The 26,217-nt window shown below is 41.3% G+C and overlaps 2 protein-coding genes across 3 annotated transcripts; both read right to left on the reverse strand.

Annotated features, from left to right (window-relative positions):
- Positions 1-73: 73 nt before the first annotated feature.
- Positions 74-26,217, reverse strand: LOC134883494 (butyrophilin-like protein 10). Of its 2 annotated transcripts, none has more exons than XM_063911876.1 (4): positions 26,033-26,217; positions 4,791-5,132; positions 2,273-2,554; positions 74-608 (listed from the first exon to the last, which is right to left on the reverse strand). In XM_063911876.1, the coding sequence occupies exons 1-4, from the start codon at positions 26,100-26,102 to the stop codon at positions 328-330; spliced, it is 975 nt and encodes a 324-aa protein (XP_063767946.1). In that variant the 5' UTR covers positions 26,103-26,217; the 3' UTR covers positions 74-327. The 2 variants fall into 2 exon arrangements, with proteins under 2 accessions (XP_063767946.1, XP_063767945.1); XM_063911875.1 differs by lacking the exon at positions 26,033-26,217 and adding an exon at positions 13,778-14,088.
- On the reverse strand, positions 19,951-25,849 carry LOC134882922 (butyrophilin-like protein 1). Its single transcript, XM_063910950.1, has 6 exons — positions 25,834-25,849; positions 24,100-24,276; positions 23,561-23,599; positions 21,451-21,732; positions 20,670-20,758; positions 19,951-20,494 (listed from the first exon to the last, which is right to left on the reverse strand). The coding sequence occupies exons 1-5, from the start codon at positions 25,847-25,849 to the stop codon at positions 20,688-20,690; spliced, it is 585 nt and encodes a 194-aa protein (XP_063767020.1). The 3' UTR covers positions 19,951-20,494; positions 20,670-20,687.

Raw genomic sequence — 26,217 nt, forward strand, 5'->3', positions numbered from 1 at the left:
CCTGTCCTCTAACTCCTCTAACCTCCCTCTGCTCAGAGTCAGGGAGTGGAGCTCTGAGAGAACCTGAAGGTGGTGTTAGTTTCCTACAAACTGTAGCTCTTTCTTCTCTCCTCTAGACTCTCTCAGTCTTGCTCTCCTCTCTGCTCATCATGAAGAGGAGTCTCAGAGTTTCAGAGTAAAGTTTCACTCAGTTTGAAACCAGTTGAACTCCTGCAGAGGTCTCCATCACAACGCCTGCAGCTGAGATTAAACTCACTCACTGTGTTCATTCTGAAGACACATTTTAAATGATTTGTAAATGATATTTTATAAAATGCAGGAAGATTCTCACCATTGAGCAGACACATAAATCTCAGCCTCAGTGCGATGGTTGATCTCCTCCTGAGTAACCACACAGTGGTAGTTGTCTGTTTTGGTGACAGTAGTTTGGAGGATCAGGTCGTAGCTGCCTCCTCTCTCTGAGACCTGAGGTTCTGCAGCAGGGACGATGTTTCCAGAACTGTCCTTCCACTGGAGGAGAGGTTTAGGAGAAGCTCCAAGAATCTCACACTGAACCTTCAGCCCATCTTCTGTTTTAAGTATGGTGACATGCGGTTTTGTTGCTGCACCTGTGAACATAATAGAAACAATAGATGATAACAGCTTTATAAAAGTAATATTTTGATGTTTTTTACTCGGCTCTTTTCTTGAGAATGGTTATTAGATCATGTATCAGATGAACTATAAACACAGGAAGCTCTCTCAACATAAGTCTCTTCCCATCCCATCATTCTCTGACAGTCCTCATATTTCTAACACTTCTACTTAAAGTTTGGGTAACTATTAATCTGCAGTCACATGATTCGCTCTTTGCTGAGTTAGCTCCTCTGCTAGCTTGATGCGCTCAGCACAGCTGTCTTCTGATTGGCTGTGCATGGAGAGGTCAGCGTTAACGAGGTCAAAGTTGAAATGATTGTAATTTGTGCTCAGCGCTCAACAACAGAAACCCAGCGTCAGCTCAGAGCTGTTCAGCGTGAATCCTGAACGCAGCTTTAAGATGACCTTTATTGTCCCTGTGAGGACATTTGTTCTGACTCCATCCTGCAGCTCCTCAGGAGATAGAAATCATACATACTACATAGAACACGGTAAAACACTTTAACATATGAACACGTGACTGATGTTCAGATACAGTTAAAGATTAGAGCGTTAGTAAATCTGCAGACAGTATTTCTGACTCAGGACAGAAGCACGTTTACAGAGAAGACGTTCTTTCACTTTAACGCTGCATTTATTTGATCAACTATTCATCCTGAAATGAAATCAGAGGAAATGTGTTGTCTGTGACAGGTCAGACATTGAGTTCACCTTCCTCCACGTCTGATAGAATAGTTGATACAGTCATATATGTCTGTCTTATATTCCAGGTTGAGTTAACCCTTGATTTCTCAGCAGGAATTCCCTCTGTGTGCAGAGAGGACGTCTGACATTTACTAACAGCTCGTACTGAAACACACTCCTGGATATTATGGGATGAACTATGTATTAATAAGGTGGTGAATATTGAGGATTTTGGGTTTTCTGCATTAAAATTCATCTGAATCCACTTGATTCGTCTCCTTTGAGAGACTTCCAGAAATGTATTCAGGTATATTTTAAAGCCTTAGGGGACACCACAACAGGTTCTCCTGATAAGAAAACAATATTCATTTTAAAAGGAATTCCCAAATATATTCGGGGTTTGAGACTTAAAGATATATTCCATATTTCTACTGATTCAGTGTTTACCCCAGAGGCAGGTTGAAGTTATTGTAATTAGACTGTTTCTTAATACACTGAAGTACAAATGTTTTATAAAAATGTATTTGATTGGTCAGCAGTGGATCCCTTCAGTGGTCACTTCATTAGGTACACCTGTACCACCATGATGTGTGTAATTTATGATGCCTATAGAGATTTTACTTTTCTGTGAATAAAGGATTCAGTCCATCATTTGTAGTATTATATCTCGTCATAATCAAAAACACGTCTGTACATCTTAGATATTAGTTATTTTCAGGAGAACAGCATCACCAGGAGGCAGAAATAAAAGGAGTAAAAGTGTCAAGCTGCACTTCTCAGTGAGCAATCGATCTGAAACACTCAAAAAGCATTAACCCTCAGAGTGACTGCACGTCATGTACAGCAAATATAATCATAGTTAATCTACATGCTCCTAAAAGTGAAGTTTGAACGCACAGTGAATATTATTACCAAAACAAATAACACATAAGCAATTCAAATGATACCTCACCATTGAGATGCACATAGATGTGTGCAGGTTTAGTCTGATGGTTGATCTCCTCCTGTGTCGCTACACAGCTGTAGTTGTCTGTTTTGGTGACAGTAGTTTGGAGGATCACGTCGTAGCTGTCTCCTGCTTTAGAGACATGAGGCTCTGCAGCAGGGAGGATGTTTCCAGAACTATCCCACCACTCTACTTTAGGTTCTGGAAAAGCTCCTCGAACCAGACACTGCAGCAGAGACCGGTCCTTTGATTCCTCAAGAATTGTGACATATGGTTCTGGTGATGCACCTGTGAACACAGCATAAACAATAACTTGTCTAGTATACAATTACAGGATAAGAAATACTATATTTTGTTTTTGTTCACCCCCTCTCTGGGTGTATATATGTATATATTTGAGCCGGAAGAGATAGAAGAGATAGAAATGTATCACAACATAAACACATCTGAGACTTGTTTTGAAATAGGCTGGAAATATTTCAAACGATTAAAAATTGATAACTTTTCACCACCAAAAGAACTTACTCTGACTTGTATCATGACACTGAAGACTTTTGGATACCCTTTTAATTTGTGCTTACTTTTTGTGTGACAAGCACAACTTTAAAGGAAACCGTGTAAAACATTATTGTAAAGAAGTAAAGTGATGTCACCTAAATCAATACTAAACTTCTTTATATATCTGATCTGTGTTTGAGACATACAGGTAACTAAAACACAGAGGAATAATCTCCATTTATGAACACAGTGAGGAGTAACGGTTTTTGGAACATCAGACCTGTGACGTAGAGAGCGATGTGGTGAAAATCCAGACTCACCTTTTATTTTTCTGACAGTTAACGTTATAAAGCGCAGAGGTTGCAGACGACCCGAGATTTACATTAAAAACGAATAAAGAAATAAACTACATTATTTAATATTACTCTAGAAGTTAGTACAGACATATAATACAGCGTTTTAAACCTAAATGTTCGTCTTTTCAACGAATTTAACGACGGAATTAGGGAATTTACGAAAAGTAAACGGTCGCGTCTTACTTTACGGCAGTAAACCGTTAGCTTCTTACCAGCTATTCTATCTTGTCGTGGTTAAAATGTTTTAAAAGCTCCAAAAACACATAATTGTAGACACAAGGAGGCTCGTTTCAAAGAAGAAAAGTCCACCGATTCACTTCACCTCGTTTAAGTGTAAGCGGCAGTAAAAATATAGTGAATAACAGCAGTTTGTGTCCCTCCTTCAGTTTTAGCGCCGCTCGTCAAACTTTCAAAATAAGTTTTTTCTGTCAATTTAAAATATTGACAAAACATTAAACCAATGATGTTCAGTATCTCTGAAATCAGTAAACGCCCCCAAACAAAATGAACCAATCCGCATCTTTCTACGAACTAAAAGTGACGTCACTAAGGGCCTTTAACTCAACCAGCCAATCACAGGCGAAGCTCCTGGATGCGCGGGCAATGAGTTTCTTATTGACAGCTACTTTGATCCAATGGTAAGCCAGCATTCTGAAAACACGGTGAGCTTGTAGCAGCTTATATTACCTGCCTGACCATATATGGAAGTGAAGGTAGCTGGACTGTCTGTGGCAGTAGGAGACCCACATAACAGAGAAACTGCATTTATATGTTCATGGAGGCAGGATTTAATGATTATAAATATGTGGATATTCATTTATAATGATAACAACATATTTCATGGTTAGATCTAACAGTTAGGGTTATTTTTTCATAATTAAAAAGAGATTTGTAATAATTATTTGGTAACTTTAAATAAGTTTTAGAGAGCTATAGAGTCCTCTGCTGGAGGTGATCTGTACTGCACTTTCTAAAATATCTCAGAGCCACTTCTGTCAATCAACTTAACATTTTGTACAGACATTAAAGACACGTTAAGGTATATATCCTGTAAATATCAGCCTGATGGCCCTTATTATGACTGATTTACTGTACTTAAAATATGAAATAAAAGGAGAATATCAACAAATGTCTTAGTTTTTCCATGAAGTCCTACAACACGATACCTGTGTTAGTGCTACAAGGAAGACTAACACACTGCATGAAAGCTTAGGGATTACTTTACAGTGATGCAATGGATATATGTTAGTTTACTAAGGTGTTGGAAAATTAAATGGTTCAAACTGGTGCATATAAAGAGGCATACATGTGTATAGCTGTGATAAGCCTCAAGAGGTTAAGATAGGATCTGAAAGGCAAAAAAAGAGAGGTGTGTTACATTTCATGTGTGATATTATCAGCTGTCCACAGAAACTTGTTATACAACTAATTTGTTTAATATATTAACTTGAAAAGAAGCACCAGGCTCAGATTGAGCTTGTCTGTGTCAGTCCTTACAGAAATAGTGTCTGCGGGATGTTTAGAATAATGAATATTACTGATGATAATCCACAAAGAGACAAAGCAGGAAATAATTTCACACAGGAAAAAGAAATGCTGCAGATTTAATGAACATGAGGCTTGTATATATCTGTATATAATAAGGCTAACTGTTTTATGAGAATACTCACCAACAATGAGCTCAATGCAGAATTCTTGACGAGGCTGCAGACGTGGAAACACACAGGTGTAGCTTCCACTGTCGATCACCTTCGTCTTCCTGATGATGATGGAGGCGTTTCCTTGTTTCAGCTCAGTTTGAAAGTGTGAGACTCGTCCTTTAAACTGCTCACTCTGACCTGAATTACGCTCATAATAAACAGCAGAATCATACATGAAGACTTCCTGCAGAGTCTCTCCTCCCTGACCGACCTTCTTCCAGTCAAACAGTTTATCTTGGAGGTTCACTCTGGTGCTGGGGGAGCAGGGTAACACTGCATCTGTCCCTTCTGTGGCAATCACTCTGCTGACAGCTGGAAGAGAAAATCATGTGTTCATCAGAGTGTTCACCTGCTGACAGCAACGGTCCCTTGCCCTGGAACACCTTGGTTGCACCTGGTCTTTCGGGGACTGACCTTCCAGTTGCCAAGCAGAGTCCCTTTAGACTTCACCACCGCCGCCTCAGAAGATATGGGCGGTGGTGGCAAAGTCCATAAGGGTTTTGCCTGGGAACTGGATAGGTCACCAGTTCAAGGCCCCGAAAGACCAAGTTGTTACTTAGTGTTACCGTGGTGTCCCTGGGCAAGGCACCGTTCCCTACACCGCTCCCCGGGCGCCTTACATAATGGCAGCCCACTGCTCCTAACAATAGGATGGGTCAAATGCAGAGAATTTTTTGTCCAGCAGTGGCTCAGTCAGTAGGGGCTTGGACTGGGCACCGTAGGGTCACGGTTCAATTCCCGAACAGACTTGAAAATATGGAAATATGGTGGACTGCTACTTGAGAGGTCCCAGTTCACCTCCTGTGGTGTCCTTGAGCAAGGCACCAGACACCTCCATTCCCCCCTCCCCATTGCTTCCCGGGCGCTGCACAATAGCTGCCACTGCAAGGTAGGATGGGTTAAATGCAGAGGACCAGTTTCACCTGTGTGTGCAATACTGTATGTATGTTCTATATGATATACAACCTTTACACTTTAATATGTCATTAGCCGCCTTTAGCTTAGCGGTGGTGGCTTTAGGTCAAATCAGAGCTGGTTCAAAACATTGAGCAGGTCCCAAAAACATTCAGATTCATTTTACAAGCCTGTAGTTAACACCTGAACCTGGGAAAAATAAATATTACCCGTACATAAAAATGTGAATATATTGAACACAAGGGATGAATGCAAGGTTCAACATCGATCAAGTTTAATATTTTGTGATGAAGGATTATTCATCTTCCTATTCATAGCAATACTTTCTGATGTCATATGTATGATTTCTCTATCTCCCATTTTAGTAGAAAGTATATCAAATTGAATCCTAGTGGAAAACTAAAGCACTGAGTCTCAGCTGAATAATCTATTCATTTGAATTAGATCCATACATGTTGTTGAATTAAGACATGTTTTTATGAGAGAACCAGCAATAAAATGCAAATAACTGAAGGCCTATTCAAATAAGAAAAAAAGCTAAATAAATACTGAACATTATTTATGGCTTAGATTTATAAGAAGAGACCCTTTAGACATCTTAATTATTATATGCATCAGGTTATAATCATGTACCAATGGGCGCTCCATTTCCTCATAGGCCTCCTGATGGTGTGTTACTTTAGATATTGTATTTCCCTGAGACTAATAAAAAACAACCTAATGCTATTTAATATTCCAGAGTTCTGCATGTTTTTTCAGCCCTTTAGATTAAATTACAATAATGACGTAACGTTGTGTCAATGAGAGAGTGTTTTCTCACCGTGTGTGCAGGCATACGAGCTTCCAGTCAGGAGGACTGAAGAGAAGAAGAGGAAGCTGCTTCATCATGTTGGAGTCCTGAGGATTACACTGCACACACTCCTCACACACACTTTGACTCAACCCAGTCACTTCCCAATCCCATCATCTCTCAATTGCGCAAGGAAAAAAAAGTCTTCTAGAGTATTCTGCATCACTTCCTGCTTCGAGTCCTTCAGAATAAAAGCCCCCATCCTCTTTTTATTTTGGTGAATTCTGCAAAACAAAACTTATCAGACTGACTGAGAAAATAGAAAAAGCACTGTAACACTAACACTGAAGAAGTGCATTATATAAAACACTGCAATTAACCACATATTCACTGCAGTATCTCACCTGTACTCACCTGCAGTTTACTTTATCAGCAGCAACACTTCCGGTACAATTTCTCCAGAATAAAATCACATTTAGTTTAAAATGTTCCCAAGAAGTGTAGAAGTCTTACTCACATTTTTTCAAGAGTGTTTACAATGAACTACATTTAGTAAGTGTGCACACCGACCCACACACACACCCACGCACACGTACACTGCAGTAATGATGCCAAATGGCTACCAGCCAACATCCGATAGCTGTAAATCAACAGACTTTAAACTGATTATTTCCAAGGAAGGAGTTCAGCTGTTCCTCTGTCAGAGTCCTGTCATACCTGTTACTGTGGTAAAGGTGAAAGTGAGATTAAGGAACATTAAAACTGGCTCTTACTTCTTTAAGGTCACTTCACCCCCCCCCCCCCCCCCCCTTGCAGGACCTGGCCCCTTTATTAGAGAAAAGCAGCCATAAAATATGTACACTAGTTTTAGTAAATTAACTTGTGTAAATGTGTTCTACTTTCCTTTTCTGTGAGCACTCTGAGCTTAATCTCTTGTATCTAGAGTTCTATAAATACACTTTATTATGTGTTGAACTACCTGTTTACAGATGTGTTGCATCTCTCCACCAACACGTACTGAATAAAGACTTAAAATACTCACAAATAATAAACAGAACGAGTATAAAAGCTTTCATTAAAGTGACATAAATGTGAAATATAGAATGAAACGTGTGAACACACACTGGACTCCTGTTTTATTGAAACACTGGATAAAAAGGGTGAGTTTAAATGAACACAAAACCCCCTGCGAGCATCAAGGAAATCAAGGATTTTTCAGGGACATTCCTCTACAGAAACAGAGGTCACCAGCTGACAACTTGATTAACTTTAAAAATCCCCAAACACAACAAGCTCCTAACAAACAAGTCAATACAAAATAAAAGGGGCCATTTTTTTTCCCCTTACTTTCGGGGTTTTACAGCGGACAGAGTTTCAACAGAGAGTTCTGCCCCTCCCATCCTTTAAAACTGGGGTTAAAACCTAAACCCCGCACCCACTCCATGAATTCACTTTTTTCCAAAATTTGCAAATATTAACGAATACCAGAAAACAGCAAAATAAAAACTTAGAAAGAGCTTCATTGAACCCAGGGGGAAGAGTTTTTCAAGGCTTTCGGTCCTGGTAACGAGCGCCTTTTTGGGGGTCTTTTCCATTCCTTTTTGGGAAAAAAACATACTTTAAAGAAACCCAAATGATCTGGGGCCGGGACATAAACAGTTGCTTTTAGAAAATTTTTATTTCTGTTTCATCCCCAATGTCCAAAAACAATTCAATCACTTTAAAAAGCTTCTTTAAACCCCCAAAAGATTTTGTCAAAAACCATTTTTGATTCAAAGCTTGACACAATAAAAGGGGGACGAAGCACAGGGGAAACACAGCACCACCCCACCCGTGCGTGGGGGCCCCGGGAAAAGAAGAAAAGAGTAAGGTCACTAAAGTAAAAGGAATACTTTTTCACGAAAACTGAAGCCTCTCCTCTAAAGGGTTTCACCTACTTACACACTTTTTTCACAGAGCAGTTGGTTTACTTTAAAGTAACTTCAACAGGAGGAAATATTCTACTGGTATTGCATTATCAATATCACTTTATTAACACACCAAAGTGTATCATTTTTCAAAAAGACTCATTTTTTAACACTGTAATACTTTAATATGTTATTTTTCTTTTTCTCAGAGAGGTCTCTCCCCCTCCTCATACAGACACCCCCCCCCCGCGCAGTAAAGGGGAAGGACATCTCGAGAAAATGACCGACAGTTTCAAAAGGCTTTTTCAGACTAACCCCAGAGCCCGTGGCCCCCTTTAACCTGAAATTAAACCTGTGGGGGTTTTACATTGTTGTGTGTTGTGTGTGTGTGTGTGTGGTGTGTGTGTGTGTGGGTGGGGGTGTGTGTGGTTTAATTTTGGTTTTTTCTGGAACAACTCTCTCATTTTTTCCTACAAACGCAGCTCTTTATTCTCTCTCAGTCTTGCTCCCTCTCGGCCATCTAAAGGATCCAGATTTAAAATAAAGTTAAATAGTTTGAAACCATTAAAACCCGCAAGGCTCCATCACAACGCCGCACGAAGTAAACTCCTCTGTTTCATCTAAAACCATTTATAAATCAAACAACCCAAAAAGATATTTAATAAAGGGAACCTCACCACCGCGGGACACAAAGAGGGTGTGGGTTTAGTCTATCTTGATCTCCTCCGTGTTGCTACACAGGGGTTCCCGCCTTTTTTTTGGACAGTCGTTGGGGTCAGTCTGCGCCTCCCTCTCTAAACCCTGAGGCTCGTCCGGGGGGAGTTTCCAAACTGTCCTTCAGGGAAGGGGGGTTTGGAGAAACCCTAACTTCCCCAATGAAGGGGGGCCAGTCCTTTGTTTGATCAAAATTGTGACATATGGTTTTGTAGCTGCACCTGGAACATAAGGGAAACAATAGTTTTAAACGCTTTAAAAAAGAAATTTTGAAGTTTTTAATATTCTTTTTTTAGAATGGTTATTTCATAATTAACACCCCCCGGCCAAAAAAAAGGCCACTCTAGATCCTTTGGGCCCCTTTTAGTTTGTTACGCCATTCTCTGTGCCCTCGTTTCCACGAGTTTCTGCAACGTTCAACTTTTTTTTGGTTTTCCTTTCTTTGACTTGTATTGAGAGGGGAAGATTCGACCACGGGCAAATTTTCCCCCGGCACATCCCAAAGATTCTCCTTCGGGGTCGGACTCGGGGGGGGCCAATCCATTTTAAATATCTCTGCCCCTGAACCCTCATTCACAATCGACCCGAAGATCCGGGCTTTGCCCTTTTGGGAACTGCCCCTCCACAGGAAAAAACATGGAGAAAAACCCGGGGCCTTATTTTTAGGAGCATGACCTCATTCTTTGGGCCTTGGAACCAAACCCAGACCCACTGCACAACTCCAGTTTTTCACTGCCCCCCCAGGGGGACTTTTTGTTTGGCCGGGGCAGTTAAAATAAAAAAAACACGGGAAACTCTCTCAACAAACTTTTCCCCACCCCAATTCTCGACAGTCCTCATATTTCAACACTTAATTGGGAACTATTAACGCTCCACAGATTGCTCTTTTGCTGATTATCCCTGCTAGCTGATCCTAGCACAGCTGTCTTCTGTTTGGGCTGGCAGGGGATTCACGTAACGGGGGTCAAAGTTAAAAAATATTTTTAATTTGTGCCAGCGCTCAACAACAAAAACCCAGCGCACTCAGAGTTTCACGCGAATCCTGAAAACGCTTTAAGATGACCTTTTTTTCCTTGGGACTTGTTCTGACTCCACCCCTGCAGTCCTCGGGAGTAGAAACATACAACTACATAAACAGGGGAAAAAAACACTTAACATATGAACACTGCGATGTTCAGATAAATTTTTTTTAAGTTTAACGTCGAAAATCTGCAGACGTATTTCTGACTCGGGACAGAAGCCGTTTACAGAAAGACGTCTTTCACTTAACGCGCTTTTATTTGATAACATTCTCCTGAAAAAATAAAGGGGAAATGGTTGTTTTGGGACAGTCAAACAGGGTTCACCTTCCTCCACCGTTTATTCCGGTTGATTTAAACTCACAGCCGTACTGAACTCTGGTATTAGGGATTTTCTGATATTAAAGGGTTGTGAATGTTAAATCTTTTGGGGTTTTTTTGATCAAACCTCCCTGAACCGGTTTTCCGCCTCCTTTTAAACTTCCAGGTTTTTCTAATACAAAAGTAATCATTTTTTAAAGGGAAATTTCTCGAAAATGCAAGTCAGGGATTAAGGTTTTAAAGGAATATTCCATATTTTTTACTGAAGGTTCAGCGAGGGGGACAAAATGGGGTCTACTACATAATTTGGACCCTGCAAACAACAGTGTTATTTATACACGGAAAAAAAGGTTATAAATATAAAAACAGGCTTAAAAACCTCTCCTAAGTCTCGGGTGTTTGATCAAGTTTACTTTAGGGGGGCACCTCTCAATTTTTAAAATGCGATTGTTGAGGGGGGGGTTTTTCCCCATTTTGAAAATTTTTTAAACTTTGGATACCACTTATTTTTCCCCTGAAATTTCCACTTTAGAAAAAAAAAACAGCTAAACGTCATCAAAAACACATAAACTTACCCCCCCATGAAACACGATCATCCCCATGCGATGTTATCTCCTCCTAGTAAACCCACACGATTTCTGTTTTGGGGACATAGTTTTTGAATAGGCGAGCTGCCTCCCCTTCCTGAGACCTGAGGCCCGCAGCAAAGGATTTTCCCAAAATGTCCTTTTCCCCTCTACTTTAGGGGGAAAAGCCCTCGAACCAACATGCGCAGAGACCATCCTTTGTTTTCCCTTTAATGAGGGGAGATGGGTCGGAGAGCACCTGGAAAAAGGGGATGACAAAAAATATCAATAACGTTGATTTATTTACATGGGGTTTTGTTGATCTCTTTTGGTTTAAATGAAGACACAACTCACAAAATAACCCCTTTAACAAACTCCAAAAACAAAACACAAAATTACAACCAATAAACAAGAAAAAAATAGTTTTAACGGTGGCTTAACTGACAGGTTTTTTATTATTCTTCTCATTTTCCCAAAAAAGGAAGGGTTCATTTTAGAAACACCTTTTATAAAAACAAAACATTAGAACCAAATGAAAGACATTTTAAGTGATTTAAGCTGCATTTATTTCTTGATTATTTTTTAAAAAAGGGCCCCTTTGGCGAACCCCTTGCTTCATAAATGGTAAAATAAAACTGACAACAAAAATTGTTTTTTTTGGCAGAAGCACAATTCAAATTAGTTTTAGAAATCTTTCGTCAATACTCAAATTTTTCCCCTTTTACTGTTTAAAATTCCCCCATTTGATAAAGTTTCTTTGTCTTCAGGGTAAAGACTCCCTTGGGGGGGTTTTTTTCCCATCGTCCTTAAAGGTTAAAGGGAAAAAAGAAGGGGGAATTTTCATTTTAAATCAACTTTTCCCCCCAAAAAATTTTTACCCCTAATTTGTTTAAAATTAAACTTAAAAAAACACCAGGAGATTGGGTTTCTGTCCCTCCTTACAGAAAATGCTCGGGATTTTTTTAAATAAAATTTTTTTAATGAAAACCCTTTACCCAAACAGACAAAAACAGGGAAAAAATTTAACCAGAAAAAAAATTTCTCAATTTTGACATGGGCTTGTAATTCTGTAATAATAAGCTAACGTTTTATAATTACCCCAACAATGCAAAAGGCAGAATTCTTACGGGTTTTCCCCTGGAACCACCAAAAGGTTTTTAGCCCACTTCGACACCTTTGTCTTCCTGTGAAGGAGGGTTCCTTGGGGTTTCACTAGTTTGAAATTAGATCTTTTAAAAATGATCACTCTGACCTAATTAAAAGGGTAAAAAAAAACAGCAGAAACTCATGAAACTTCTCAAATCTCTCCCCCTACCGAAAACCCTTTTCCAGTAAAACGTTTATCTTGGAGGTCACTCGGTCTGGGACAGGGAAAATAAACATCTGTTTTCTTGGGAAATTTGTACAGCTGGAAAAAATTTCATTTTTTCATCATTGTTACCTCGAGGTTTAGGGTGGAAAAAAAGAGTAGGACACCAATATGCTTAAAAATTTTCCACCAATTTTTATATTTTACCATAAACCAAATTGTTTGCATTTTAAAACCAGGTATAAAAAATTAAATGCAAAATTTTGAAATGGATTTGAACAGATGAAAAGAAAAAAAATTTTTCCACAATATTTTTTAAAAGCCAAAAACCTCACTTTGACTTCCCTTTTGGGGTTTTTTGGGTTTAGGTTATAAATTTAGGGTCGACTAACCACTGGTTTTTTCAAAAATAGATGAATCCCCCAAAAACCCTTTTATCAAAACAGGCTGGAGGTAACGCGGATCAGAAAAGCTCTGTATCCCTTACAGGGTTTAGGTTACGTTATATTTTTGAAAAAAATTTTTCGATTATGGTAAAAAACTACAGGAAAAACCCAAAGAGAAATCTATTTTTTCGTTTTAAAGGACAGGTTGTCCTCTTTCCTTTTTCTGTTTTTTCCTAAATATTTTCCGGTGAATCTTCTCCCCACTGCCTAATCGCTCAGGTTTTTCCTCTTTGGTTCTGTTTTTTTGTAATTCACAGTGAAAACCTATATTTCTAAAATTGGGGGTTTGTTTTTAGATTTTTTAAAAACTTGTGTGTTAAACTGAAACGGGGCTTTTTCCCGCAGCTCAATCCTCTTCCTGCTTCGTAAAAATGGATATGTGCTCATGGTTTCAGTCTGGTGTTTGCCTGAAAACTGTCCATGAAAGGGAGGTTTTCCTTTAAAAACAAATCATTTCTGACCAAATACTTTTTGAATTTGTTTTCCCTGAAAGAATCGGTTACTTACTTTATGATTAAACGTTACAGTAATAGGACCTCGGGGGGTTTCCAACTCTCAGGGACGGGGTCAAAAACTTCACTCTCAAACCGAGTTGCCCCAAAAATTTTTACGCCAAAACAAAGGGACCCGCGATCGTTTTGTTGGGTTTTTCATGAACCCCCCCCCCCCCCCCCCCCCCCCCCCCCCCCCCCCCCCCCCCCCCCCCATTTCGCTGCGCAAATCGTTACCTCCAGAAGTCAGCACCATGTTCAGGACAGCTTTTATACAGGTTGCATGATTGTGATGAGAGTATTTGATCCATAATGAAAACAATAATCATAATGAGAACTCTTGATGTTTCTTTAAGAGATGTACTGCAAATCACACTGCACACAAATACTGAGAATGATTCAGAAGTACACCCCCCCACCCCCACCCCCCGTTGCTATTCAATTAAATTACAAAAATGAAGCAATGACTGTTTTCTCACCGTGTGTGCAGGCAGACAATTTTCCAGTCAGGAGACTGAAGAGAAGAAGAAGAGGAAGCTGCTTCATCATGATGGAGTCCTCTGAGGATTAAAACTGCACACACTCCTCACACGCACTCCTCACACACACTCCGCCCCAATCACTTCATCTCTCAGTTGCGCAAAAAAGTCCTCTAGAGTATTCTGCATCACTTCCTGCTTCGAGCCCTTCAGAATAAAACCCCATCCTCTTTTTATTTGGTGAATTCTGGAAAAACAAAACTTAGCAGACTGACTGAATACGAATGAAATGAAACCCTCTTTATTTGTCACATACATGCACACAGCAGAGCACACACAGTGAAATTGGTCCTCTGCATTTAACCCATCCTAGTACTAGGAGCAGTGGGCAGCTATTGTGCAGCGCCCGGGGAGCAATGGGGAGGGGGGATTGGAGGTGTCCGGTGCCTTGCTCAAGGGCACCACAGCAGGGCCTAGGAGGTGAACTGGGACCTCTCCAAGTAGCAGTCCACTTTCCATATTATACAGAAAGCACTGTAACACTGCAGATGTGCATTTTCAATTTTCAAGTCCAGCAGTGGCTCAGTCAGTAGGGGCTTGGACTGGGAATCGTAGGGTTGCCGGTTCAAGTCCCCGAACAAACTTGAAATATGGAAAGTGGACTGTTACTTGGAGAGCTCCCAGTTCACCTCCTAGGCCCTGCTGTGGTGCCCTTGAGCAAGGCACCAGACCCCTCCAACCCCCCCCCCCCCCCCCATTGCTCCCTGGGTGCTGCACAATAGCTGCCCACTGCTCTTAGTACTAGGATGGGTTAAATGCAGAGGTCAAATTTCACTGTGTGTGCTCTGCTGTGTGCATGTATGTGACTAATAAAGAGGGTTTCATCCTCTGATTCTATCTTGTATTCTTTATAAAACACTGCAATTCAGCCACATATTCACCCGTCTCACCAGAAATTTAGCTTAAGGCGTTCCCTAGTTCCCAAGAAGTGTAGAAGTCTTTTTCTCACATGTCAACAATTAACTACATTTTATAAGAGTGCAAAAGACATGCCCACACGCACACCCAAGCCAACACACACACACACACACACACACACACACCTATGCCCACACACACACATGCCCACAGACACACCCAAGCCAACGGACACACACACACACACACACACCTACGCCTACACATCCACGTACACACACTTAATGATGCCAAATGGCTACCAGCCAACATCCGATAGCTGTAAATCAACACAGACTTTAAACTGATTATTTCCAAGGACGGAGTTCAGAGGTTATTCTTGTTTCAATATGTATTTTGTTAATATAACTTATAATGAAGACACACGCTGCCTCAAACTGAAGCACTTTACTTGAAACGTTCATTCAGTTAAGACACACATACTGTCGGCTCTAACTCCACAGCTGCCGCTCTTGCCTGGTGCACCACACATTGTCAGGCTCACCATTCAGCTCAGCATAAGCTGCTTCCCCTGCTGTGACGTCATCATCTCGTTCCTCGGTCATCCTGACATGTCTCCTGTTTCTTCTCAAGACCCGACCCTCCTCCGTCACTACTTCATAGGACCTTTGCTCTACAGGTTGAATGACTGTTGCTTTGTTCCACCACTGCTTTCACCCAGTGAGTGGTTCGATTCGCACCCTGTCCCCTCTGTGCAGTTCAGGTAAATCTTTTGCAGTTGAGCTGTAGTGTTCACTTTGTCTCATTTCACTCTCTCTGAGGCCCTCATTCCGTCTGCTTGCCGTTGGCCTCAACAGCGCCTCACTCATAAGCAGAAGTGTTTTGGTTCGTCTCCCCATGAGCATCACTGCTGGGCTGCAGTCTGTACCTTGCAGTGGAAATAGCCTTTTGGCTGTTTTGACAGCCAATTCCACTTTTCCATTGCTCGGCGGGTATCCTGGAGAGGACGGTTTGTGTCTGAAGTCCCATGAGCTGCTGAAGTTCCTGAACTCCTCCGTGTGTATTGAGGGCCATTGTCTGAAAACACAACATCTGGAATTTCATATCTGGCAAAGTAAGCTTTCAGTTTCCGAATCATTGTTTTAGACTTTGTATTCTCCAGACGATCTACCTCCCAGAAGTAGATAATCCACAGTTATCAAGCCGTCCCTGTCATTAAACATAAACAGGCGGGTTCCTATCTTTTCCCAGGGACGCTTTGGAGTCTCATGTGTTCTCAGAGTCTCTTTTTGCTGCTTTACTCCCCATGCACTGCATGTGCTACACTGTTCCATGTATGTTTTTAGTTGTGCATTCATGCCTTGCCAGTATACACACTCACGTGCTCTTCTCAGGTCATTCATATCGCTCTGCCCACTCCCATATCACATCCCTGTGGGTCAGCTCTCGCAGAGGTTCACATATTTCAGACAGGTGTTCACAGAATTTGGCCACATAGTTGACCATGCCGGGGCTGGGGCATTTCTTGGATTGCCACCACTTAAGCTGGGTCCACCTTTAGCCCCTCTGAGGTTAAGAGATGCCCCATGTATGGCACCTCTGTGCGCCTCAGTTGTAGCTTCTTTGGATTGAGCTTCATATTTCACTCTCTGCATCTCTGCAGCAGCATTTCCAGCTTCCTTTCATGGTCTTTCAAAGCTTCATCATCTGTCTTTCCTTCCCCCACAATCAGGATGTCATCTGCAATTATCTTGATTCCTGGTAACCCCACCAATGTCTGATCCAGCTTTCTTTGGAATATCTTGGGGGCCGGGCTTATTGCTATTGGAATACATAACCAACTGTAGCGGCCAAAAGGTGTGGCAAAGGTAGTGAGGTAACTGGATTCTTCCTCCAGCTCCACATGCCAGAAACCATCTCTTACATCGCACACTGAGAACACACGTGCCGTGTTCAGGTCAGGCAGCGTGTCTTCAATAATTGGTAATGGGTGACGGCTTCTCTTGAGTGCTCTGTTCAGGGCTTAGGGTCCATGAGATTTCTCAGTTTCCTGTGGGCTTCCTTATTGTCAGCAGGCTGCTGATCCAGTCAGTGCTCCTTTCCACTGGCATTATGATCCCTCTCTCCTGTAAACTTGCAAGTTCCTCCTTTAGTGGATTATATAAAGCAACTGGCACCCTTCTCTTTGGTGGCTTAACTGGTTCTACCGCTGGATCCACTTCAAGCTTTAACCTTCCCTCCAGGAGCCCATCCCCTTGAAACACATCTGAGTATTCTTTTTTAATCTGCTCCTCTGTCCAAGCTCCTTTCCCACAGTCAGGATGTTGTGGGGCTGTTATCAACTGCATTTCTTCACTTGCAGATCTTCATTGGATAGGGTTAAGCTTCTTCTGCTTGACAACCACAAACTCAAGCCTGTAAGGTTTCTTGTTTCGTGGATTAAACTCCGTCTGTGTGAACTTTCCAAGGGGCTTCAGTGAATTACACATGATTAACTTTCTGCTGCAGTTGGACACCTTTATACTTTCTGGAATAACATTACATGTTGCAGCACAGTCCACCTGAAATCTGACACGCTGCTTTTTTACCTGCATGTCTGGATATATTGGTCCCTTTGAGTCTGTTTGACTATTAAGTGTGTTCACAGCCTCAGTACCGCATCCCAGACTCATGCACATCACATCTTCTCCGCTGTCTTACTGCTCTGTAATAATAATAATAATAATACATTTTATTTATGGGCGCCTTTCAAAGCTCTCAAGGACACCTTACAAAGACTTAAAAACAACAATCAGTTTAGAGTAATTCTGGTTCGGAGTAGGCCCGTTTAAAAGGTGGGTTTTCAGGCAGGATTTGAAGGTTGAGAGTGAGTCCATATTGCGGATGTCTTGTGGGAGAGAGTTCCAGGGACGGGGGGCAGAGTGGCTGAAGGCTCTTGACCCCATGGTGGTCAAGCGGGCAGAAGACCTGTACAGTGAGTTGGAAGGCAGAGGAGGATCGGAGAGCACGAGGGGGAGTGTAGGTGTGAAGGAGTTCAGAGAGATATGGAGGTGCAAGAGTGAGAAGGGCCTTGAAGGTGAGGAGCAACATCTTAAAGTCGATGTGGTATTTAACGGGGAGCCGATGGAGTTGTTGAAGAACCGGAATGATATGATCCATGGAAGGAGTTCTGGTGATGATACGGCGGCTGAGGTTTGGATCGGTGGGAAAGTTGCATTCTCTACAGCAAACACCTGTGTTGTCTTTACAGCTCCTGAGTTCTTGCACACATTAGCAAAGTGATTATGTTTTCCACACTTCTGTCCCCATGCAGGGCATCTCTCCTTTTCCTTTCATGTCTCCGGCCACAGACTTTACACTGAATGCTGCTTCTGTTTTTCTTCCTCTCTCTTTTTGTAACACTGCACATTTATGCCTCTATGACTTTGGTTCTGGGAAACTCTGAAGCCCTCCAGAGTTGTATGTATCTAATGTAAGATGTGTTTCTCTGAGGAGTCGTTCTCTCAGCTGTGAATCCCAGGTTCCACACACTATCTTATCTGTGATTAGAGAGTCTGTAATAATGCCAAAGTTGCACGTTGCTGCTAACGTTCTCCGTTCTGTTCGATATTTCTCCAAACTCTCTTCTTGGCCCTGACTTCTTGGAAATAAATTGTATCTTTCAATAGTTTCATTTTTCTTAGGATCACAAAATGCCTCCGATGCTACCAATACTTCATGAACGTACATTCTTCCTCCTTTCTTCCAACTCTTCACACACTTCTCTTCCTTTCTCTCCATCCGGTACAGCAGTTTTACTTTGTAGCCATCATCTGTCTTCCATAGACTGATCCATGTACAAGCACAATTCCTCCTTCCATCTTTTCCACGCATGTGACAGGTTAGCATCATCCAGAGGTTTGATTGCATTCTCCATGTCCACACGTGCGTAGCGCTGCCACTCGGCTCATGTTCTTATCTCCCTCTCGCGAGCCCTCACTCAATCCTCGTAGTGCTTTCGGACGCTGTTCTCCAGGGCTGGATTCGTGTCGCTGCCACCATGTTTCAGTATGTATTGTGTTCATATAACTTATAAAAAAGAACTGTCTTAAACTCAAGTACTTTACTTGAAACGTTCATTCAGTTAAGACACGCATACCGTCGACGTATATTGGAACTACTCTGTTCTGTCATACCTGTTACTCTGGTAAAGGTGAAAGTGAGATTAAGGAAGATTAAAACTGGCTCTCACTTCCTTAAGGTCACTTCAGCCTTGAATAAGAACAGAGTTACCCCCCCCCCCCCCCCTGCAGGACCTGACCCCCTCATCAGAGTGGCTTCTTCAGAAAAACAGCCCATAAATATATGTACACTACTTTTAGTAAATTAACTTGTGTAAATGTGTTAAACGTTCCTTTTCTGTGAGCACTTAATCTCTTGTATCTGAGGTGCTATAAATACACTTTATTATTATGTGATAAACCACCTGTGAAATAGATGGAGTCCTGGCTGTACTCAAGGCGGGCCTAAATCTTCAGTCAGATGGCAGCAAACCTGGGGGTGTCTTTAACCAAACTTTATTGTTCCACAGTTCCAAAGTTAGTACAGATGTTGAAGCAGGTAACAGTGCAAACAGGGTAATGACAGCATTAATACCTAGTGATTATAAACAGCACTGTAAACAGTGTGCAACGACTTCCTGCTTGGAACAGTCCGCACACATGAGTCCTGAAACAGTCAGCTGAACGGTTTAAAAACCACACCGGAAATGCCCGCGGGAGGGCTCACCTGACCGGAGCAAGTGCAGGTTAATAACACGAGTTAATGACGGCTGATGAGGGCATCACAGTTTAGAGTTTACTGCAATATCACACCCCTGGATCATCATTACAATCACAGGTACAGAGTACAATACAATAAGCAGTCGCAGCAAACAGGAAGTGATCCACTGATATTTGAACAGGAAGTCACACTTACAGCAACACGCTCCTGCCGTAGTCATGGAAACAATATGTAAATGTGCCTTTGTGACGATATGATGAAACAACAGACACCAACACTTACGGACTCATAAACGCACAATAGCAGAACACAGCGACCCGTTCACTCAACACCACTTCCGGAAGCGCGCTGCGCGTGACGTCGTAGTCTGAGGGGTGAGTTTGATTACCGTCTTGGTCAGCCCGGGGGCGTCCCAAAGCAGGGAAGTTTGCACAGACCTGTTTACAGATGTGTTGCATCTCTCCATCAACACTTAATCAATAAGACTCGAAATATCAGTGTGAACACACAGCTGGACTCCATGCTTTATTGAAACATCTGGATATAAATGGGTGAGTTTAAATGAAGCACAGAAACCCTGCAGAGCATCAGAGAACATCAAGGAGCTTTCAGAGGAGCAGTTCCTCATCACAGGAACAGAGCTCATCCTTCAGCTGACAGACTTTGGATTACAGCTTTATTAAATCACACACAACAAGCTCCTAACAAACAATGTCAATACAAATATAAAAGAAGTGCCATTATATTTCCCTTTAGCTTCAGAGTGTTACAGCGGGACAGCAGGCTTCAGATCAGAGAGATTCTGCCCGTCTCCACATCCTTTAAGAACTGTTGTTTATAACCTCAACACTCGCAGTCACTCCAGTGAAATTCAGGCTTTCTTCCAAAAGTTCTGCAAATATTAACAGAATATCCAGAAAATCAGCAAAATAAGAAGCATTAGAAAGAGCTTCATTGAGACCTCACGGGGAAGATGTTCTTCACAGGCTTTCTGGTCCTGCTGTGAACGAGCGCCATTTCGGGGTCTATTCTCATTTCCTGCTGGAAAGAAAACGATACATGTTTAAGAAATCCAGACTGATCTGAGGCCTGGACGATGAAGCAGGATTGCGGTTAGACAATTTATTTCTGTTTCATACCATGTACACACAAACATATTGCAATCACTTTAATAAGACTTCTATAAACCCAAAATGACTTTGTCTAAACTCACTTTTGATTCAAAGCTTGACTACAAGTACAGCGAGGACGACAGCAGCAGCGAGAACAGCAGCACAACCCCGACCCGTGCAGTGGAGGCCCCTGGAAAAGAAGACAAAGAGTAAGTGTCACTAAAGTAAAAGGAAATACATTTCATCGTCAGACTGAAGCTCTCTCCTCTGAGAGGTTCACTCTGATCTTACACACACTTTACACAGAGCATGTTGGTTTACTTTAAATGTAACTTCATATCAGGAGGAAATATTCTACACGGTATTGCATCTATCAATAGTCACTTTGATTATACACACTCAAAGATGTGATCATCTTCAAAATATGACTCATTTTATAACACTTGTAATACTTTAATCATGTGTACTTTCAGTGTTTCTACAGAGAGGTCTGCTCCTCCTCCTCAGTACAGACGTCCTCCCCCCCGACTGCAGCTCAGTGAGGAGGACGTCTCAGAGATCAATGACCGACATGTTTCTAAAGAAGCTGAATTCAGACTGAACACAGAGTCCATGTTAGTCCCCTTTAACCTGAGAGTTCACCTGTTGGAGGGTTTCTACAGAGTGTGTGTATGTTACCTACAAACTGCAGCTCTTTATTCTCTCCTCCAGACTCTCCAGAGTTTCAGAGTAAAGTTTCAGTCAGTTTGAAACCAGTTGAACTCCTGCAGAGGTCTCCATCACAACGCCTGGAGCTGAGAGTAAACTCACTCTGTGTTCAGTCTGAAAATATTTTTCCATTACACAAAACAAATGATATTTAATACAATGGGAGACTCTCACCACCGAGAGACACAAAGATGTGTGTAGGGTTAGTCTGATGCTTGGTCTCCTCCTGTGTCGCTACACAGTGATAGCGGCCTGTAGTTTTGACAGTAGCGTTGAGGATCACGTCGTAGCTGCCTCCTCTTTCTGAGACCTGAGGCTCGTCAGCAGGGAGGATGTTTCCAGAACTGTCCTTCCACTGGAGGAGAGGTTTAGGAGAAGCTCCATGAACTTCACACTGAAGCAGCGACCAGTCCTTTGTTTCCTCAAGAATTGTGACATATGGTTTTGAAGCTGCACCTGTGAGATAGATAGATAACAGCTTTATAAAAGTAATATTTGGATGTTTTTTGCTCATCTCTTGTCTTGACAATGGTTATAAGATCATGTATCAGATGAACGAAAAACACAGGAAGCTCTCTCAATATAAGTCTCTTCCCATCCCATCATTCTCTGACAGTCTCTCATATTTCTAACACTTCTACTTAAAGTTTGGTAACTATTAATCTGCAGTCACATGATTCGCTCTTTGCTGAGTTAACTCCTCTGCTAGCTTGATGCGCTCAGCACAGCTGTCTTCTGATTGGCTGTGCATGGAGAGGTCAGCGTTAACGAGGTCAAAGTTGAAATGATTGTAATTTGTGCTCAGCGCTCAACAACAGAAACCCAGCGTCAGCTCAGAGCTGTTCAGCGTGAATCCTGAACGCAGCTTTAAGATGACCTTTATTGTCCCTGTGAGGACATTTGTTCTGACTGCATCCTGCAGCTCCTCAGGAGATAGAAATCATACATACTACATAGAACACGGTAAAACACTTCAACATACGAACACGTGACTGATGTTCAGATACAGTTAAAGATTAGAGCGTTAGTAAATCTGCAGACAGTATTTCTGACTCAGGACAGAAGCACGTTTACAGAGAAGACGTTCTTTCACTTTAACGCTGCATTTATTTGATAAACTATTCATCCTGAAATGAAATCAGAGGAAATGTGTTGTCTGTGACAGGTCAGACATTGAGTTCACCTTCCTCCAGGTGTGATAGTATAGTTGATACAGTCATATATGTCTGTTTTGTATTCCAGGTCTCCGTCTACAGATGACGCTCTGGTTAAAACATATGTATATCATTGAGGTCAGTCAGTGGTGCTGTTGGACTCGACTGTGATATATTTAGAGTGTAGAACCTCTCTCAGTAATGTGTTCCAGTACATTTAACTATGATCCCAATAATGAACATGTTATTGTATCATGAAGTCAACAAACCCTGTGTGAAGGAGAGAGGAAAACACATCAAAGTCCTGCTATTCACACAGCAGCTAGCTATTTGACTCTGCACCTTAAAGGAAGTCCAAAAATAAGGTATAAATGGAACAGATGTGTCTAGGATTATTTAACTAGTTTGTAAATGCAGAGTACAGTTCGGCTCTGAGAATCAGAAAAGCACAGAATAGGCTGTGTTCATATTTCTGGATGGAATATGATATTTAAACCCCTTTTTAACTCTTCCTCCAGAATGTTTGCTGAATTGGAGAACCACGTATGCTGTGACGGCCAGTTCTGTTCAAATTTACTATGCTATTGTTTTAATTATGGAAGACGGCCGTGTAGTTTGGGTTCTTTCATTGAGTTTTGTTACATATTATTGCAGGGAAATAGCAAATACGTTTAGAATACGCAGAAACAAAGTGTTTTTAATTAATACCCTCATTTCTACAAATTAGGGTATTAATGAAACATGCTAAAATAAATGATGTCAGGATGGATGATAAAGTGTCCTGGAAAATGAAAATCATGTAAAATCTAAATGATCACAATCATGTGTGTTAATGCAGTAATCTCTGTTAAATCACAATGTTTTTGTTGTACTTATTCATAGATTAGTTAATTAAATAGTGCAAACCACAGTATAAAAGCACAGTAATAAATAGAGTCACTCTTAATTACAAACCCAAGACACATAAAACATCAGCTATATATCTCCAACTTTATGTAAGTGATGTATAGTTTATACTTTTACATTTTTGACAGCAGGAATGATCTCCATTTGTTCAACAGAATGAGGAATAAAGTGTTTTGAATATCAGGCCTGAGAGGTAGAGTGACGTCATCACCACCAGGACTCACCTTGGACGTTTTCCTCTGATCTGTCCTTTAAGATAGGATCTGAAAGGCAAAAAAACAGGAGTGTGTTATTATCAGCTTCCCACTGAAACATGTCGTACATAACAGATTTATTTACTATATTAAACTAAAAAGAAGCACCCGGCTCAGATTGAGCTTGTTGGTGCAATCCTTACAGAAATAGGGAAACATTTTGGGATATTCAGGGTCTGCTGGACAGTAAGATGAGAAGAATGTTCTTTAATATTATTGATGGTCATCCAACAGTTTGTCTGTTTATTTAGGGATGGACACAGGAAAAAAATAAATGCTGCAGATTTAAAGTACATAATGAGGCGTTTTACAGAAACAACTGTTTTATGAGAGTACTCACCAACAAGGAGATGAATGCAGAATTCTTGACTGAGGCTTCAGACGTGGAAACACACAGGTGTAGTTTCCACTGTCGATCACCTTCGTCTTCCTGATGATGATTGAGGCGTTTCCATGTTTCAGTTCAGTTTGGAAATGTGAGACTCGTCCTATAAACTGATCACTCTGACCTATATAATGCTCATAACGAGCACCAGTTTCATCATAACTGAAGACATTGTGCAGAGTCTCTCCTCCCTGACCGACCTTCTTCCAGTCAAACCATTCTTTTTCAAGGTTTTCTCTGGTGCTGGGGGAGCAGGGTAAAATAGCATCTGTCCCTTCTGTGGCAATCACTCTGCTGACAGCTGGAAGAGAAAATCATGTGTTCATCAGTGTGTTCACCTGCTGAGGCTTCAGGGTGGAGAGAGAGTCAGGTACACACACAGTATGCTTACACTGTCTGCACCAATCATGAGTATTTTGGACCATACCATAATTGTTATGCATATTTTAAACCCACAGCTGTATAAACTTAAATGCAAATACATCTTGAATGGTATGTTTACTTTTCTCACTTCAACAGATGAAAAGTAAAAAGTGAGATGGGAAAATGTTGGTTTTTCCCCAAAGAAAGTGCACACAGATATTCTCCTAAGAAACCCAAAACCTCACTTTGACTTCCTTATGGATTCAGGTTTGAGGTTCATCAACATTTAGGATCGACTGAGAGCACTGTAGTTGTTCAATGATACGATGAATCCTCCAAAATACAATCTATATCAAGAACAGGCTGAGTGAGTAACAGACTACATGTAAGGGATTTCGTATTGAGGATACAGCAAAAGCTAACTGTATTCCCTTACAGGTTCATGGTTACTGTTATATTTCTGAAAATGTGCGATTACTGGTAAATGACTACTTAGTGAAACCCTAAAGAGAATATCTAGTGTTTGTTGTAAAGGATCAGGTGTCCTCTCTCCTCTGTCAGCTGTTCTGTTCTCTCATACTTTCAGAGTGAATCTATACTCCTACTGCCTGAATCTGCTTCATGGTTTTCTCTCTCTTTGGTTCATTTGTTCTGTTTGTAATTCAGCAGGTGAACCTATATGTTCATAAAATAGTGTGTGTGAGATTAACTGTGTGTGTTAAACTGAAACGGAGCATTTCCTGTCAGCTCAGATCCTCTTCCTGCTTCTGTAAACTGTAGTATGTGCTCATGTGTTTCAGTGCTGGTGTTCAGCCTGAATCTGCTCCATGAAAGGCAGGTTTTCCTTTAAATCAAATCATTTCTGATCCTAAATATCTTATTGATATTTGTTTTCTCCTGAAAGTAATCAGGTTACATTACTTTATGATTAAACGTGTACAGGTAAGTAGGACCTCGGGGTTGCCAACTCTCAGGCATCTGGCATCAGACACATGCTTTCACTCTCAATCTCAAGTTGCCCAAACTATTCTCACGCCAAAAACAAGATGGAACCTGCGATCGTTTTTGGTTGGTTATTCACAGTGCAGAGTTGACAGTGCCCCCCCCCGTATTGCGCAAACGCAGAATCCTTACCTCCAGGCTTTCCATCAGTCGACGGCGAACTCCACTGAAGGAGAGGTGGGTTTGCATAGTGCACTTATCAAAGTCGGTGAATATGTTTGAACACATGATAAGAGTAAGATAACCTGTTATGTAAAGGTCCTGCTACGAACAGGATAGAGTCATTAAGTGCGCATATGTGTAATTAAACCCATGATATCAAAATCTCACTCCAGCCAGGAACCCAAAGTTGGCAACCCTGAAGTAGGAGTTGTAACAGAATACATTTCTAAAGTAAATCTCCCAAAGCCCTACATGCATGAAGTCATGCTTCATCGGAATATCTTTGGGAGGAGAATCAAAGATGAGAACCACATCTGAAGGGTGGATTTACCAGAAGTCAGCACCATGTTCAGGACAGCTTTTATACAGGTTGCATGATTGTGATGAGAGTATTTGATCCATAATGAAAACAGTAATCATAATGAGAACTCTTGATGTTTCTTTAAGAGATGTACTGCAAATCACACTGCACACAAATACCGTAGCTATTCAATTAAATTACAAAAATGAAGCAATGACTGTTTTCTCACCGTGTGTGCAGGCAGACGAGTTTCCAGTCAGGAGACTGAAGAGAAGAAGAAGAGGAAGCTGCTTCATCATGATGGAGTCCTCTGAGGATTAAACTGCACACACTCCTCACACGCACTTTTGAAATACAGTCCTCACACACACTGCAGCCCACCCCATTCACTTCAATATCTTCTAGAGTATTCTG

This window comes from Eleginops maclovinus, chromosome 20, assembly GCF_036324505.1.
Source record: "Eleginops maclovinus isolate JMC-PN-2008 ecotype Puerto Natales chromosome 20, JC_Emac_rtc_rv5, whole genome shotgun sequence".
In the NCBI taxonomy this organism is placed as follows: domain Eukaryota; kingdom Metazoa; phylum Chordata; class Actinopteri; order Perciformes; family Eleginopidae; genus Eleginops; species Eleginops maclovinus.

Bases quoted from the DNA above. Each gene is read 5' to 3' on its own strand.
- LOC134882922 (XM_063910950.1), bottom strand. The intron at 21,733-23,560 runs GTGAGTCCTGGT...TCTATCTCACAG, and splicing joins ATCAGAGGAAAACGTCCAAG to GTGCAGCTTCAAAACCATAT. The intron at 20,759-21,450 runs GTGAGAGTCTCC...CTTCTTTTCCAG, and splicing joins CATCTTTGTGTCTCTCGGTG to GGGCCTCCACTGCACGGGTC.
- LOC134883494 (XM_063911876.1), bottom strand. From the start codon at position 26,102: ATGATGAAGCAGCTTCCTCTTCTTCTTCTCTTCAGTCTCCTGACTGGA. The intron at 5,133-26,032 runs GTGAGAAAACAG...TTTCTCTTCCAG, and splicing joins CTCGTCTGCCTGCACACACG to CTGTCAGCAGAGTGATTGCC. The intron at 609-2,272 runs GTGAGGTATCAT...TTATGTTCACAG, and splicing joins CATCTATGTGCATCTCAATG to GTGCAGCAACAAAACCGCAT.